The sequence below is a fragment of the Pezoporus wallicus genome, unplaced genomic scaffold (assembly GCF_028554395.1).
Source record: "Pezoporus wallicus isolate ANWC-B61680 ecotype Strahan unplaced genomic scaffold, APGP_CSIRO_Pwel_v1 scaffold_11491, whole genome shotgun sequence".
Lineage (NCBI taxonomy): Eukaryota > Metazoa > Chordata > Aves > Psittaciformes > Psittacidae > Pezoporus > Pezoporus wallicus.
The window spans coordinates 11,834,958-11,852,654 of record NW_026642649.1 but is presented as its reverse complement, the minus strand read 5'-3'; the positions used below and the strand labels follow the sequence as shown (position 1 = coordinate 11,852,654).

At 40.2% G+C, this 17,697-nt stretch overlaps 1 protein-coding gene across 19 annotated transcripts in view; it reads left to right on the top strand.

The window, feature by feature from the left end:
* The first annotated feature begins 1,726 nt into the window (after nt 1-1,726).
* LRRFIP2 (LRR binding FLII interacting protein 2) overlaps nt 1,727-17,697 on the top strand; it is a 50,717-nt gene continuing 34,746 nt past the window's right edge. For 17 of the 19 annotated variants that reach the window (XM_057431307.1, XM_057431305.1, XM_057431302.1 and 14 more), the window contains exons 1-3: nt 1,727-1,791; nt 10,851-10,955; nt 16,195-16,281. In XM_057431307.1, the coding sequence (XP_057287290.1) occupies nt 10,866-10,955; nt 16,195-16,281 (177 nt within the window). In that variant the 5' untranslated portion in view covers nt 1,727-1,791; nt 10,851-10,865. Of the gene's footprint in view, nt 1,792-1,909; nt 1,959-2,059; nt 2,333-10,850; nt 10,956-16,194; nt 16,282-17,697 lie in introns of those variants that run through there. The other 2 variants (XM_057431290.1, XM_057431291.1) reach the window with 2 other exon arrangements.

Sequence of the window (17,697 nt, the reverse complement as noted above, 5' to 3'; positions counted from 1 at the left end):
GCTCTGGTGAATGCCCGTGAGTCCTACCACTGGGCTTTTAAATTTAACAGTGCTTTTTTTGTTCCAGTGTGAGTTCTACCATACAAAATGCAGTCTCTGGACCTCTTATCATCTTTATGTTCTTACAGTTCTTACTCAGTGACTGGGGTATCGAAAAGCAAATGACTACAGATCTGATCTGAAGCCTGCTTCACAGCAGTCTCACCAATACTTTCATGCCCATTAGAATCATAGAATCAACGAGGTTGGAAAAGACCTTTAAGATCATCAAGTCCAACCGTTCCCAAGCACTGCGAAGGCCACTGCTAAACAGTATCACTAAGTGCCTCATCTACAGTTCATGAACACTTGCAGGGACGGTGACCCCACCATTGCCCTGGAAAGCCTGTTTGAATGCTTGAGCACTCTCTCTGTGAAGAAATTTTTCCTAATAGCCAATCTAAACCTCCCCTGGCACAGTCTGAGGCTGTTTCCCATTGTCCCATCACTTGTTGCTTAACTTACTTGTTGGCTCTTATGTATAACTGGAATAAACTTACTGGTAATTTCTTCAGGTATGTTATCCTGAGGAATTAGGATACTAGGTTGCATTTGTATTTTAATAGTTCTTAAGTCGGGTCGCATTTGTACCAGATAAGGCGTCAATACTTGCGCGATATTTTCACACACACATCCAGCCTGGCACCCATCCACGTAAGCTTCCAGTGCCAGGTGAACACCGCACTGGGGACCTGCAGCGGGAAGTGCAGCCTGGCGGGGCTCGCAGGGTGCGCGGCGGTTTCCACTCCGGTTCTGTGAAGGCGGCTGCAGCCTCCGGCGGCTCTCGCTGCGCAACGCCACTCGATAAAATCAACCCTCAGCTAAAACCGAGCAGCAAACGCAAAGGAGAAGGTCGCGGACCTACCTCGCCCCACCACAGCGGTGAGTCAGCCGGCCTACCCAGTGATAAGGCGGGCCGAGACGGAGATCTGGCCGCCGGCGGGCGCCATCACTCTTCTCACCAAAAATCACGACCCCCTCCCTGCACTGCCTACTGAGGAATACAGAACAGGGAAAAAGAAGCACGTCTGTCCTCCGGCACCGCATTTAACGGGGTCCGCCGCGGCCGCACCTCTCCTCAGCAGTAAAGCCCCCTCAAGACACAACGCCCTCTTCCCCATACCACAGCCCGCCAGCGCCCCGCGGCCGCACCCGCCCGCCCCGCGCATGCGCGCCCACCGCCCGCTCGCCCCTTCCTCCCTGGCGGCGAGCCCCACGCCTGCGCAATGCGGCTCCCTGGCCTGCTTGAGGGCCGGTGCCGGTGTCCGTGTGCCTTTTCTCGCCGCCCGCTCTCCCTTTTCTCGGTGCCGACTCCGTCCTCCTCGGCTCCGAATTAACCACTGCTTCCAACCGCGTTTTTGGTGCAGCGGTAACCGCCCAGCATTGAAGGGGAGGAGGCAAAAGCGCGGGGCGGGGGAGGAGGAGGGCGGCCTGGAGCGGTGCGGCTCATCTTTGCCAAAGCTCCGGTCCCTGCGGCCCCTGTCGGGGAAGGGGCGGGAGGGTGAAGAAAGGCAGCAGCTGCCTTGCTGCGGCCTCTGGATGGTCCGTGCCCGGCGGGCACCGCGCTCACCCTGGGGCGGCTTCTACCTCCTTTCCTTGGACTCTGGGCGTGGGGAGTGAGGGAAGGAAGGAGCCTGCGGCGGTTCCTGGACCCGCGAGTCCTTCGCACCCGTGTAAGGCGGGGAGGGGAGAAGGAAACGGTTCCCTTCTCTCTATAAAGGCGTTCTGGTACTGCATCAGGCTGGCCCGCAGGTAAGGCTCCCTGGGGCCCGGAAAAGAAGAGGGCGAGGGCCGGGCGGGGGGGAGGGTGTCATGTACATCTAAACCCGGACGGGGTGGGGAAGCAGGGTGGGAACCCGGTTCTTCGGGTTTAGAGGAGCAGGGAGGGCACGGCGGCTCGGCGGGGACTCCCTCGCCAGGTAGGAGAACAGAAAGCGAAACGGTAACGGCGGCAGCGGCGGTGTGCGGCCGCCTTCCCTGCGGCCGCTGTCAGGACCGGAGAGGCGAAGCCGGGACTGGCCGAGCCCTTCCGGCAAGGTTGTTCCCTCCCGCCTGCCGAGCTCGATTCATCGCCCCCGGCCCGCAGGCCTGTGGGAAGGTGCCATTCACCCTCCGGGACTAAGTGGAAAGGGCGGAATGAGGGGGAGAAAGAGAGGGAAGGAGAGAAAAGCAGATGACCTGAAATCACACCTGTGTGTATTTCGGTGTCTTTCGCACTTCCTTGAAGCGTGTTACCACAGCCTCACGGTTCCCCAGAGCAGCAAGCAGGGCGTGCCCATTCGGTGGAGTTTTGGTATGGTTCAGGCAGGCTTTCTGATGCTTAGTTGGGCTTTTCTATTTTATTTTAGGCCATAGTTTATTTTATTTTGTTTTCTTTGTATGCCCTGCTGCTATGATCGTAAAGAGTGTTAATGATGATAGAGAGATGGACACATTCGTGAAGGAGCCTGGAAAGAGCACTGTGCTGTGATCTGCTCCACGTGTTTTAAGTGATTTCCAGTTTGAATCCTGGCATGATACTTTGAAGTGTTATGTATTTCACCGATAATAAAAACGTTTTGTAAGTGAAGCAGTACTACATTGAATTTGATCTACTCCGTGACTCCCTCATTTTAGAGACACTTGCAGACATTTTTGGCTTGAAATGAGAAAAGTCCAGGATCAGTTTTGCCTCTTTAAAGTATCAGTGTTAGCATCAGACATCTTTGGAGGTCTGTGGGGGTTTGGACACAAATTACCTCTAAAATTAAATCAACACTTCTGTTGTGAGTTCTTTGAGCATTTATTGTCTTGGCTGTAAAGTGCTGTAACTAAATGTATTGGGGCCCAGAAACAGTTATCCGAATATACGTCTGCTTCCATGCTTAATGTAGTTGTTTAGTGATGATATAGGAACAGATGAAAAGCACTCTCGCATTGCATAATATTTTGATGTACGTGACATGCTTTTTCCATTGTTTTGTGTTCCTTGGGTTTGGAGAAGTTTACCTTGGAGTGTCAATCCACTCACCTGAACTGAATTACTGGCTGTAACTGAGAACTTGTGAATAGAAAAAGTGTGAGAAGGGCCATGGAAATGATCAGAGAGCTGGAGCTCCTCTGCTATGGAGACAGGCTGAGAGAGCTGGGTTTATTCAGCTTGGAGAAGAGAAAGCTCTGGGGAGACCTTAATGCAGCTTCCAGTGCCCAAAGGGAGCATACAAGAAATCTGGAGAGGGGCTTTTTACAAGGGCAGGACAAGGGGAAATGGCTTTTTAACCTGACAGAGGGGAGACTGAGATGTAAGGCAGAAAATTTTCCCTGGGAGGGTGCTGAGGCGCTGGCACAGGGTGCCCAGAGAAGCTGTGGCTGCCCCATCCCTGACAGTGTTCAAGGCCAGGTTGGACAGGGCTTGGCGCAACCTGCTCTAGTGGAAGCTGTCCCTGCCCGTGGCAGGGGGTTGGAACTGGATGAGCGTTAAGGTCCCTTCCAACCAAACTATTCTATGCTTCTATGAAATTTGTCATGTGTAAGCTTGTTGCCCTAAATATCAGTACTTCTTGTGAATTGACTCCAAATGAGCTTTCTGTTTTTTCTTTAATGACTCTCATTGTCTCAGAAGATGGCATAATACTTCAACACATGTAAGCGGTAAGAAAGTGCTGTTGACATTGAGCTGCAAGTAGTGAGGATCTGTAGAACATGTTGATGTCTAGACTTTCACATAGCGTTGAAGTCTGCATGTTCATGTAGCCAAAAAAGGAGAGTGGTGTATACAGTTGAATACTTCTGGTATATAATGGCAGCAGAGGGTTAGAAACCAGTAACGGATTTGATACTAAGTGATAGTTTGTAAGAACCTGATTTGAAGGTGCGTGGTGATGGTTATAGATCAGTACAGTCCAGTAGTGATTAAAAAAATTGTTAGAGATGCTTTCTGAGAAAGTAATGAAATTATTCTATGAACTTTCTGAGAAAGTAATCAAAATCTGTTATCTTGAACATCTGAAAAGTGAGTAACACGTTAAGTGTAATGGACACTGTGTTTACGCATTACATGTCATTGAAAAATAGTTTCTGTAAATAGTACTGCCTGCTTGTGAAGATGATAAAGTTACTATTTTTTTTCTTGGGCATGTAGTTAAGAGGTGCTTCCAGGGAAGAGGTGGAGGGGCATCTCCCAAAGGGTCAGTGGGGCCAAGTGTTTCTATGTCTACCAGCCTGCTACTACACCAGAGAATAGTCAGCAGAAGTGGTGCCTGCTGATGGAAGAAACAGCAAGTGGAGAAAGCTCTAAGGGAGTACCCAGGAGAATTTGTCCTGCTCTCTTCAGTAGCTTTTCTTTGTTGTACTGTAGCTGTAGCAGTAGTAGAACAGGGTGTAGGAGTGTATTAAATTGGTAATGGAAAAATACCTTAAATAGTTGCAGCTTGTTACTGAACGTGGGTTGTTACCATGGGGTTCTCTGTTTGTTTCATTAAAAAATAAAAATGGAGCCTCAATATAGTAGCAGTGTTTTGTTGTGGTTTTTTTTTTTTTAATAAGTACTGAATCATTCCTTTGCTAAATGATGGAAAGGATACTCATTTTGAAAAAAGTCAACAGTGCAAAAGTGATGGTTCTTCCATTTCAGAATAAACACTTATTGAAGGTTCTTGTGGCTTTGCTTTTTATCCTGCATTCCATGGTGCTTGTTCTAGTACTGTTATTTCCTTGTATTTTTAAAATCATGTTTGATTTCTTTTTTTTTTTTGTGGGCCTTCAGCATTTGTGGTAGCACTGATTCTAGGAAAGTCCCAACTGTTGCACTGCTTCTCTGAAACATACATATGCTTTACATTGTGCCCTGAGAGATCCTCTGTTGAGTGACCATTGTAAGAGCTCTGCAGATGCATCTTGCCACTGATGCTAATCTCCTGTATGTAATGTTTTATTTTGTGAGGTAATGGTATCTGCAAGTGCAGCTGTTAGCAACTGACTGGCAGAGAACTCATACTTCATAAAATAAGTACCACTGCTTGAAGCTGTATCACTGCATGATGTTGTCTTGGAACTTCAGTAGTTTGCAAAGACTGAGGTAGGTCACCAAAGATAGCTTGGTGTCTCTGGAGGCTACATTGATACAGTTACTGTTTTCCATTACTGTAAGTTTACCAGCCCTAACCAGGCACAGTTATATTTTACAAGCTCCATCAGGCAACACTTCTGTAGACTCCGTAATGGCTTTTTGGTTGTCTTAACTGGTGACTTTCTGTTAATCGCTAGCTTCGTAACACAAACTGAGGATTTCCACCTTCACTAGGGAACTGTCATTCTATAGTTAAATACCAGGAACTCATGAGAAGTTCTATTTCTCAGATTTTAAAATGGCAAACAAACTGCAAATATACTGCATTAAAGGGGAGATTGCGCACTTGTGAGCTGTCAGCTATCCAAAGAATAACTTTTCCTGAAGAAGCTGACACCAGCTTGTCTGTTCAGAGCAGAAACCTTGTGCCAACAGTTTCTGAAGTGGGCTGTGATTAGAGATGAACAGGTTTTTTAAAATGGAAACACTATTCATGAACTGGAATAACTTTGCCTCCATCATAGTGGTAAGCACTGTAATCTTTTGGCAGACAGTAATTACATGCTTTTCTCAGTCTTTGCTTTTTCCCTTTAATATTAGGCACTGTTCCTCATATTAGCAGCTCTTTTTTGCAACAGCTCTGGTTTCAGTTAATCTTTTTCAGAACAAGGTTATTCTAAATGAAAATTCTAAGTGAGTCCTTAAAACTATTGCATTAAAACCCTGTTTATTTCCCTTTCCTGCTCCCCACATGCTCCTTTGTTGGGTCATGATCGCACTGTGATCGTGCAACTCCTTTTCGTTCTCAGGTACTTTTGGGCACATGGACAGACACAGTAATTCCAAAGGGCATACCCTTCTTCTGGGGAAGACTCTTGTGTTAGTCTTGCTTAATTTTAACTGAATTAATGTATTTTTATTCTATGTCCATTTATTTCTGTTGTCTTTAGCATTTGCTTTGACAAATCACTGAAGGTTAAGCAAACAAGATTCTGATTTCCAATGTGAATCTTTCTGCTCTTTCTCAAATATGAATGCTCCTTCTGCTGTTTCACAGTAATAATACCTCTGGGTTGTTTGTAGTTTTGTGTTGCTATAGCTGTAGTTTCATGAGACAGTTCTTTAAAATTGCTGGGTTGGGTTTTCCACTGTTCTTCCAAGCACATAAACTTTTAGAACTTTGCTTTAATTGTAGGTATGGTACTTTTCATACCTTCATTCAGCAGCTGCATTCATGTGAAGTAAAGAGCAAGTGTTCAGTTATGAAGTATATTTAGTTTCTTTAATTTAAACTCCAACATTGTGGCATAGCACTCCTGCTTCTTAGATCTTTCTTTTTAGTTAGCTGTTTGAAAAAGCTTTTGCTCTTTTTACTGTACTTCAAGCATATTTTGAACTATATTTAACATTTGTGGAACTGCCAAAAATCCAAATGAATGACCACTGTTTGTGCTTTATTAGCAAGCTGTGGTTGGTTTGCTGGTGATAAATGTTTTATTTTTTACTCCTGCTTCTTACATTCATCTTCCTTATCTGTTAATGTTTTTCTGACCTTGTTTGTTCAAGTAACTTTCACTGAGCTTTCTCTTTCAAGTTTTTAGACTCTGATTTCAAGAAATTCCTGCCTTCCTCTGCTTTACTGTTCCTCTCTCCTGCTGGCTTCACTGCCTTTCCGTACTTATGAAATAAAAAGTATTTAGCCACTAATTTAAATTGAATCAATTTGAAACTGAAATCAATCACACAGATTATTACTATATGTTCTGTAATATCTTTAAGGTTTGTTCAGAAAATGTTTAGTGCTATGTCGTGTTTCTTAAGAGACACATAAAACCCTAATAAACTTAGGTGTTTATGTACTCATACCGTAGAATTAATCAGATTATATTTCATAATGAACAACTTCCCAGTAGTGTTTATCTGTCTTATCATGTGTCAAAGATAATTACCAGCAGTAGGGTCAGTTACCCCCACTGCAGTATTCTGTAGAACTTCCTTTGTGGTCCACTCAATTCAGATATTTAAAGGTCTGTAGCAGATAAAAACTAACTTTGCAAGCGGACAACTGGGAATGCAATAAACTTTGGATGGATATTATGGATAGAAGGTGCAATTCCTTCTCAGGATTAAAAGAATTTTATTTCCTTAAAGATTTAAACTGCTGTTTGTGGCTATGGACTTGAAATGCAGGGCTGCTGGCTTTTATTCCAATATTAATTAGTAAACTGAGGCTGAGTGGTTCTAGGGCAGGGCTCTTTTCTATGTTGGGTCAAATATACAGAGATTGCTTGTTCGTAGGTGAATTTCAATTACCTCTTAGTTTTACTTGAAAGAGAAAAGGGAACTTTCAGTCTGTCTATTTATAGCCTGCTCACACTGTAGTATCTGAATGCTTTGCATGTATGTGATGCCAAATACACTGGCATAGACCCAGGCATCAGAACAGGTGGTGCCATTGAAGGTGGTGAGTGATAGGACCTTAAATTGTAGTGTAGCTTCTGCTTTGTGTAAGATGGGTCACACTTTTTTCCTAGACAGTGAGAAAGAAACAAAGAGAACATTTAGTTAGAAGGTAATAGGAAGAAGAGTAGACAGCAGAGAGTTGTGGGAGAGATAAAACATACGTATGCCTGAAGTAAAGACAAATGAGAGGGAATTTAAGGGATTTCCTCCCTGGTCTTCTTGTTTGTTTGGTGACTTCATATACTTGTTTGGAATGAAATACAACAGGATGTCACTTTATCAGTCATGTAATACAATATGTGACCCAGCCCGCAGTAAGAAATAAACATGTCATAGGTGTGACTCAGGAATTCTGAACTGTAAATGCTGAAGATTGTAACATACTTTGCTTTTATCATCTTTTATAGTTTAGAAAGGTGTCATGAAATGAGTAGTTACTGAAAGAATAACCCTCAAAGGTATTAGCAAGAGCTATTTCAATATGATTTATAAAGGCACAACTTAGCAGGATTTGATGGCAGGGTTCACTCTATTGCATATTACATGGATTAAGCATACAAATCAAAATCGAGGTAAAATTCAGCTAAAGACAACTGAACAGAGACCAAAGGCACAAAGGGTAAGGGAGACACGTGTTGACTCATGAGGTTCAGATTGGACCCCCTTGCTTTCTAAATTCCTGATGGAGCTTAGATGCAGCTGGTGTCAAGGATGGGATGGATTGTGGTGGTCCATCCTCCCCCATCCTCTGGGCTGCTTCAGGATCTCAGGAATTTCTGACAGGCCTTTCCCTTTGTGTAATGTATTGGGTGCTGAAGTGTCCCTTAACCATACCAGGAGCTTTTGTGAGTCTAAGGAGGGAAGCACTGATTGTACTAGGGGCTCCTGTTGTCTGGCTAAGGTGGAAAGAAAGAGCAGGGGTAATCAGTCATCCCCTGACAGCCCTGGAACACTCCTTCCCTTGATCATAGCCTGAGTGGAATGGTACCATTGTTACTGGAGTTTTGAAAAATTCCTAGCAGTTACTGACTTGGGTCTTGAGTTTGCCTTAGAGGTCTCCAAACTACTTTCTGCATATTTTTATATACACATTTATATATATATATATATATATATATATGTATGTATGTATAAGTCAGTCTGAGTACAAAAGATAAGTTTGCTTGCTTGTTTTTGAGACTAAACAGAGAGACTTTTACCAAATGGATTAACAGTGGGAATACTTGTCTTGGGCCTTATCTCAGAGCCTCTCTTCACCCTGGTTTTGAGCTCTGCTGTCCTACTTCCAAGACCCATCCCAGCCACTGATAAGAGTGGGACTGGAATCTTGTGTTTCTTCCTGAAAGTGTGCTGCTAACACCAGAATAAAGGAAAAACAACAGTAGCAAAAAAACCTCATGTTGTGGGGGAGTAACAAATAAATTGAACCATTAGCTGCAGGCAGATGGCAGAAACACTCCCTGGCTGGTGAGTCCTGTGTGTTGGTCCAAATGCCTCTATTTTATCCAAACACTCTGTACTGCAGAATGAATGAGCAGCCTGTGGAGGAATGGATGGAATCCAGCAGGGGTACTTATGTCCACTCTTCCCCATCAGGAGTGTGTTCATTAATGGATGATAGAAGTGCATCTGTGTTGCTTTCAGATACTGCAGTTTTATTCTTCTGCTACTGATCTACAAACACTGTAAGGTCATCTTTATGGTATTTACACAATGACGGAGTTGTGCACCTGCAATACTGAGTATGTTCAGCTTTGGTCTCAGAATAGCAACTTGGAAATGAATAAGATTATTGCGTAATTGTATCTTTGCTATGCAGGAGCTTTTAAGAAGGAGGGGGATGCATCTAGTTTCAAATCTTTGTTGTCATTTGTCTCATCAGCAAATACCTGTTTCTTCTTGTCTGAGCACATTAAGAACAGTAAAATACCTGCAGAATTTGAAGCAGATAAAAGGCGTCCTGCCTGCAAGGAGAAGAGAGGACTAGTGACATAAAGTTATAAAGGGGGAAGAAGTATGGAAGCTAAAATACATAAAAAGCCATGGTGCTACTTGGTATCTTCGTGTACCAGAAAGTACCCCAATATATTTTGGCTTTGTGATTGCTGTGTAAAAAAAATAATAAACTTAAAGCTTTGCTTGCACAAAAATACCCATCATGTTTCTCCCCCACACACACTTCCTCTCCCTGATTAAACTGTAAGGAATTCGTGAATGTTTGATGATAAGACCTAGTATGAAAGATAGTTCTTGCACTAGTTAGTTTTAAAGGGTAGCAGTTCCCTTTTAGACCTCTTATTTTTGTGAAGAAAATCTTGTTCAAAATAAGGTGTATACCCAAGCCTTATGTGGGATACTTATCTTGTTTATATCAAATAGCTGGACTATCACCAAATTCTGATCTGACTTTTGGAAGTAACTGGATGTCTGGAAGTAGGGCTTCTTTAGGGTATTTGAAAACACTAATTTAGATTATTTGAGTAATATGCTGTTGTCTGTGGCTGTATGCACAATATTTTGCTTTGGTGGTGAATTTTATATCCTTGCCATTAGTAACAGAGGTTTCTGGAAGAAGAGTAAGAGGGCATTTTATGTATTATAGTGGGTATATGATACTAGCATGTTTCTCTTATTTCCCAGATTATGAATCTTCTTAGGCAAAAGAATTTTTGTCTAGAAACATCTTTACTTCTACTATAGTTAATCTTCTACGTTAGTAGAAGACTGCATATCTCATTCAGTTGCAGATGAATGAGAACAGCTGCATTACAATGTCAATAAACCACAGCTACCTGCTTGGATGCTTTGAAGTTTGTCTGCTGAATCTCTCTTTTTTTGGTTTTGAGAGCTATAGTGACTGATCTTGTAAGTTTAGTTCTTGAACCTGTTGTTACCTTTAGGTTTTCTTCACAGCCATAAATTTAAATGGATACTTTTTTTTTTTTTTAGGAGTTGTGAAAAGCAACAGCATATATAGGTATTATCACTGAGCAAGGAGCAGTTGACAGCTGTGCATAACTTTGAACCTGTAGGTAAACTGATGAGTTCTGTCTAGCAGAAAAATGTTGAGTATGTACCTTGTGGGATGTAGTGGTGTTCTGTAAAGCTGCCACAAGGCTTTGTGATAAAGTTTTCCTAGAAATACAGCAGCTGGATAACTTTATGCCAATGTCATGTAGGTTTTTGAGGTATTACATAGCTAAAGAATGGGGAAGCTTATTACAGTTTGTGGTGTGAATTGTTTGTTTTTAATTCTGTATCTGAAAACTGATCTTTTTCCTGTCTGTTTTTGCAAATACAGAACCAGAGAATAAAAATGGGAACTCCTGGGTCAGGACGGAAGAGAACTCCTGTGAAAGACAGGTTTTCTGCAGAAGATGAAGCTCTGAGTAACATTGCCAGAGAGGTTGGTTCATTTCCAATTTCTTAAATTCAGATGAAAGCGGTCTCATTATCCAGAAAAAGTACTTTTTAACATGAGCATTAAGAAGTGTAATTAGCCAAAAATATGCCAACTAATATAAACTAAGAGTATTTTTAATAAGATATTTACTGAAATATTTATATAATGAGATTAATTTTATGATAAGTGCAAATTACCAAGATCACTTTTAAACTTAGCAGATATTTCTACGTATAGTTATGTATTTTAGCTAAAGATAAATGAATAATCCAGTTGCTATCTCAGGTCTAAAACTAAAAAAGAAAGAAAAAAATCCAAATTTATCCCATTGCAGTGTGCAGTATGTGGTGAATATAGTGTATTAGTGTTGGATGAGCAGTTGTCATTATTAAAAGATATCTGTAATGCATTTCTATTTCAAATGTGAAAAGTCACGTTTCTGTCAAAATAAGCCTAGTATGTATACCATACCAGAACTTTCTTAACAGCTTCACCACCTGAAAACAGAGCTGGAGGTAAGCAGTCAAAAATGCAATTATCAAGAAATTCATACAAAGGGGAATTTTGTCCCACCGGATATAGGAAGGAGGCAGACGGAATTTAGGGTCTTACAGATACCTATTTGAAGTTGAGGTTTTCTGGAAGTGCTGCCACTTGAAACAGAAGCCTTAGCACTGTTTGTATACAAGTGGATACAGGAGCTTTAAGCTAGACATCTACAAAGCTGCTTATCATACTTGGCATAAATGAGTGCAAAATGCAGATTCTAATTGGCCTTGTAATGTAAACGGTTGTCTATATATATGTGTGTGTATAGTACATATACTTGTGTTTGTAAAGTGTGTATGTGATAGATCTTTGAAAAATGTTTTCAGATGCAGCCATTGTAGGCTGTAGGCATAGGAAATGGTCTGTCAGCAAAGATAAAATATTTTTATTTAGTTGGTAACTTTCCAGAAAGCTGTTTTCTCACCAAGCCTGGTGGAAGTTCTTGCCCTGTCAGATATGTTCTGTGTGGGGCTTAGGGTCATGTGTTGTCTCACTCTCAAGTTCTATCTCATTTTTTTTGGGGAGAATAGTTAACAAAGGAGAAGGAATTTGGCTTTTAATTTCTTATGAGTATTCTCCACATGGTACCAGTATAATAACATCAGCTTGCAACTTAGCCTAGAAAGAAAGATCTCAATAGAAAGGTGTCATAAGTATTATCTTACCTAAAACTACTTTGGGGCTTTGTTCTCTTACATCTCTAACCCCATCAATTAGAATTTGAGCATAAGTGTAAATTAAACAAAAGTGAACAAATCTGTGCCAGAGAGGTTTAGATTGGATATTAGGAAAAATTTCTTCATAGAAGAGTGCTCAGGCATTGAAACAGGCTTCCCAGGGCAGTGGTAGAATCACTGTCCCTGAAAGTGTTCACACACTGTGTGGATGAGGCCCTCAATGACATGGATTAGTGGTGGCATTGGCAGTGCTGGGGAATGGTTGGACTTGATGATCTTAACGGTCTTTTCCAACCTCATTGATTCTGTGATTCTGTGAAGGTTCCCCCCCACCCCTTAATGCTAAGTTAAACTAATAAGAGGTCTCACAGCTAGAGGTGTTATTTTGCAGAGGTAAGAGTTGAATATGCCTGTTCCAGGGATTAAAGTATATTAAGTCTTCCCTCTTTTTCTGTCAAAAATGAGCTGGTAGACAGCTTGTTGAAAAGTTCATGAAACTCATTCAGTATTCTGATAGTAATCTAAATCTGATTAAAATAACTAAAAATTGTACAGTTATCAGCATACCATTTAAGGGTTAGGCATTTCATATTGTTTTTAACTGCTTTATGTCTATTAATAATTATTAAAACCTATCTGGATTGTTCTAAATATTCCTTCTGATTTTCTTATTGGAGTTATTTTTTCCCTAATATTCTGGCACTTTTGTGGGTTTTGAGGGTCACCTTTCATGGCTTGTTAGGGAGAAGAGAACTCAACATATTTCAGAATTAAATGGTTTGTTGCCTTTGTATACACGTTTTTGAGGCTTTGCATAGCACCATTGCTTCTTTTCTGCTGCCATACCCAGGCTGCACTTTAAGTCTTAAAATTGTACCCCAATTTTAAAATAGAATGTGTAGTTGTATTTCATTATGAATATGGTATTATTACAATATGTACTGCTGTCAGGTTGCTAATCCCTCAGTCTGTGTAGGAGAAGCTGGCCCTCAGATCTGTTGTCAGACAGCAGCTGTTGTCATTGAATTAGTAGCTGTAATTCATCATATTAGCTAACTTACTCTAAAGACGACTTTTAGTTTAAAGGAACAGAATGCATTTCTTGGGCTCTAACAGTAGAGGCTAGCTAAGAAAACTAAGCTCTGTCTTTAAATAACATCTGATTTTACTCTCCTGTGCATATACCTTATCATTTGAGGCTGGGGAAATTTTGAGTTACCCTGCTGACATAAGGCATGCCATTTGTCAGTGCCTGAATATATAGAGTAGATGTACTTTGCTGTTCTGGGGCCATTATCTCTGCAACATGGTTTACTTATCTTTTTATTGTCAAAATGTGTTTTGTTCTTCAGCTTCCTGTTCTGAAATTACCTTTTTAGCAGATGTTGCTTACAGCAGTTGAATTGAGTCCCATAATCCAGAAGTTAGATGTCTTCTGAGGAAAACATTCCTAAAAGGTGTTCTAGGTATTAAGAGAAGCTGAACAGAATATGCTGAACATGTAAGACTGGCACTCGGGATCATCTGCGTGGGAGAACTGCATAGAAGTGCTCTGGTATTCAGAGCAGTCACAAAATGGCACTAGGAATTGTAGGAGTTTGTAATACTAGCAAAAAATCCTTGTGTAGTGTATGAAGCTTCAGGGTTTTTTCCTCCAAATGTTCAGATTTCAGAAAGCACTAATCTGATTCTTTCTCACTGCACTAATTTGATAAAATTGTGATTTCCTTGTTCTATGGGACATGTGAAAAAAAATCTGATCTCTTCCTTTTGGTACCAACAAATACCTGTGTTCTAGAAAACTGTGTAAAAAATTCTTTGGTACTGATCCAATAAATTTGTTTCTGTGTACTGATTTTTTTGCACTGATTGATATGTCTTGAAAATGGAAGGTAAGGGCTCTGTTGTAAGATGTGAAGGGTTTGGTTAAAGTACTTCCTCTTTGTGAGATTTCTTTCATTTTCTCTATCTTTCCTCTCTTCACTCCTTATAGGACTGGCACTGTTCATGGAGAGTTGTAAGTTTTTCTTGCTGTGGGAGTTTGCATTGAGACAAGCTGTCCTGCAGTGCCTCTGCACTAAACAAAGCACATCCACATCAGAGCGAATTACTGCCTTATTCCAAGAGCTTCTGAGTTACCAGACCTCTTTCTTTAGGACACACTTTGTATTCTGTTGTGTGTTATCCTTCCTGTCATTGAATTCCCTGTGCTTTCTGAAACCAAGGAATAGTAAAGGTGATGTACTTATCCAGGGACAGGGATCTGTCTGTCCTTTTTCTGGAAGCAGTGCACTTTCCATATTATTCAGTGTCTCAAGTGAGATATTCTGAAGCTGTTAGCTTTCTTAGATTGACAAAGAGTATAAGCCAACTGGTATAGAAGATGGTTTCTCCTGTCCTGTGGAAAGTTCTGCCTTTCCAAATAACAAATAGAGATTGTCTCGTGAAACTGAAATCAAGACCGTAGTAGTCCGTTGGTAGTTTTCTAGAACTGAAATTTGTTTAATGAAAGTTAAACATTGGAAAGCAATCCTAACTGACTCCCAAACTCCTCATAGCAAGGAATAAGGGTTGTATTTGGAATGTTTTTCAATTCAAAGGCTAATGGAATTAGAATGGCATAGTTACCAAGATTTTTGAGTGTTCTATAAATAACAAGGTCTGCTTTCTTAACAGTTCTGCTGAGAATAAAGAGTTATTGGGTATGAGGGCCTATCAAATGGTAATACAGTTTGTCTCTTGCTCTAGGGTTTGGTGAACTAAGCCCAAGAGCTGTGCTTTCAGTTAATTTGCTGGCTTCTTTATCTTTTTAAAATTGTGTACTTTTTTGAGAAATATGGTTGCTCAGATTAATAATTAACACCAAACCATTTTTTACTAAAAAATTTCTCTGAAAAGATGAGATGGTTTGATTTTGATGGCGATTTTTTTTTTTTTTTTTTTTTTTTTTTAGAATTCCCCTGTATTTTATCAAGGGTTTAGTAAATTGGAAAAAAATGAAATTTCTGCTTCTGCTATAGGATTGTAAAAGTTAGGTCTCTGGCTGTAGGAGTGAGGGAGAGTGGTGAAATGTGAATTGTTTTTTTAGTATGGATCAGTAAACAAATGAGCTTTCTGTCTTGATTAAATACTAGTGTTCATAGATGTTAAAGCCTTGCCAAAGTCTAAAGGCTAGATGTGCATATCTGCTGAGCTACAGACAGAACTAAACCTAGACATGTCAGCTGTTTGAGTTCTTTCTCTCTCTGTGCCACATAAATGCCTATGTGGAAGTTTATGTGCCACAGAACTGTGATTACAGTCAATTTAGAGAGTAGGGCTGCAAGTGAGAAAGGACTTCCTGTTGCATGGGAATTCCCTTACTCTTCTTGTGTGCTGTCATCAGGTAGGAAGAAGAGTAGCTTTATGCTGCTTGGAAAAAGGATTGCATCGTGGCAGTCAAGAGTGCTGACACAGACTTGGAATAATTTCATCTATGTGTGCACAATATAGAAAAGGTCTTAATGAGAGTCATTTGAAGTTAAAGCAAACTGTTTTAAGTAATCAAGATGCAATGTGTTTGCATTCTTTCTTGTCATTATTTGATATTTTTGTACCTGTAGTTTAGTCACCATGTAAAGTAGAACTGTGTTAAATATCCCCTCCTTTTTCCTGAAGCACAGTAGAAGACAGTTACTTGCAATTGTCACAAATTTCATAGGTTTCTTATGTTTTACATAAATTATGCTGTGATAGTGACAAAATCAGGAAAGATGTATCCTTAACCAAAAGCAAAACACTATTTGAAACTAATTGAAGTTTACAGTTTTAAGAAGTTGTGTAAAATTAAATGTTTTGGGTGTTAGGAGTTCTGAAGGGTTTTTTTCTGAATTTCATTGAGAACCGATTTCTTTCTAACATCACAATATATATAAATAGTAATCCTAATGTGGTTTTATGAAGATATTATTAAGTACTCAAACCATTATGCAAAAAAAACCTGTCTGTAACTTTCAGTATTTCCAATTTACTTGTAGGCAGAAGCCAGGCTTGCAGCCAAACGGGCAGCTCGAGCAGAAGCAAGAGATATACGTATGAGAGAGCTGGAGCGGCAGCAAAAAGAGGTAATGTAAATAATCAGAAATTGTTGCAAACCTTTAGCACAACTCTAAATGCAACTTGCATCAGGTTTTGTCTTTTGGTGCAATTCAGCTGCATACTGAGTATTTTCAGCATCAGGCAACTGCCAGCTGCTCTCTCCTGCCCCATCCCTTCCTCTTCCCTCTTGGGGTATATATTTGAAAGGATGATTTGCTTTTTATCTACCTATGGATAGCACTTAACAAAACCTTCATGTGACCATTGTTTTTCAACTTTCTTACTAGTTTCACTCATGTTGTAGAAAAAACATGCTATATGAAATAGGCTTTTGCTGCTCTTCTTTCATATGAAAAATGAAACATTTTTCATGTGATTTTTAAATTCTAACTTTAGAGGCACAATCAAATGTTTGGATGTTTTACCTTTAACAAATATAGTAAGTTCAATGCTAGCAATCAAAATTGGACAAAGATTAATCTAAATGTTTATCTTTAGATATTTAAAGGGCTGAGGCTTTCCTATTACTGCTTATTTGATTGAAATAAGCAGAAGAGAGAGCATGGTAATAGTGTCGGAACTTGGGCTTGCATAAGTAATTCTGCATAGAGAGGAACAGTTTTCAAGTTCTAATGTGAAGTTTAATATTGTCTGGATTTGAATTACAATATTTGTGTCTGAGTTAGCTGGTGACTCCTGTGCTTTTATAAGAGCAGTTACTTAAGGCAGTTTCTTTGCTGCTTGTTGCTGTGCAAAAGGTCCATGTAAATATGGATAACTGGCAGCACAGGATAGATAGTAAATGTGACCTTTTCACATGTGACCACTGCTTAATGTATAGGATAAACTACTGTGAAAAAAAGAGAATTTTTAATGCGTTTATAATGTACTTAGTAACGCTAATTTGGATATGTGACTTTGGATATGCAGTTTTCAGTCAATTTCTTCCCATATGGATTATACCAAAAGTATTTACAACAAATAGCTATTGCCAGGATCTGTATTACGAAAAAAAAACAAAACAAAAAAACAACCAAAACCAAAGAGCTAATATTTACACTTGTAGTTCTGTATTTCTCCTAAAAAGAAGAAGTTTGATTTTCTTGAGCAAAAAACCCCTAGGAACTAGGTTTTCAGCAGTCTGATTATTTCATGGTTCAGGTTTTGACATAGATGCAAAAAATTGAGAATTTATTATTTATCATGATTATATTCAAATCCATGTAAATACTGATTTTATTATTTTTTTCCTGTGATAATAACAAGTGCCGTTCACTAACCATGATTTTGCCTCAATTTTTGACATGGTTGTCATTATTCTGTACTGTCACTCTTCGAACTGTTGTAGGTATCTGATATTATACTGACTATTCCTTAGCAATTAACTTGGGTGTTTTTCAACTTTTTGATTTAAGAATCTAGTCTCATGTCCAATCTATATT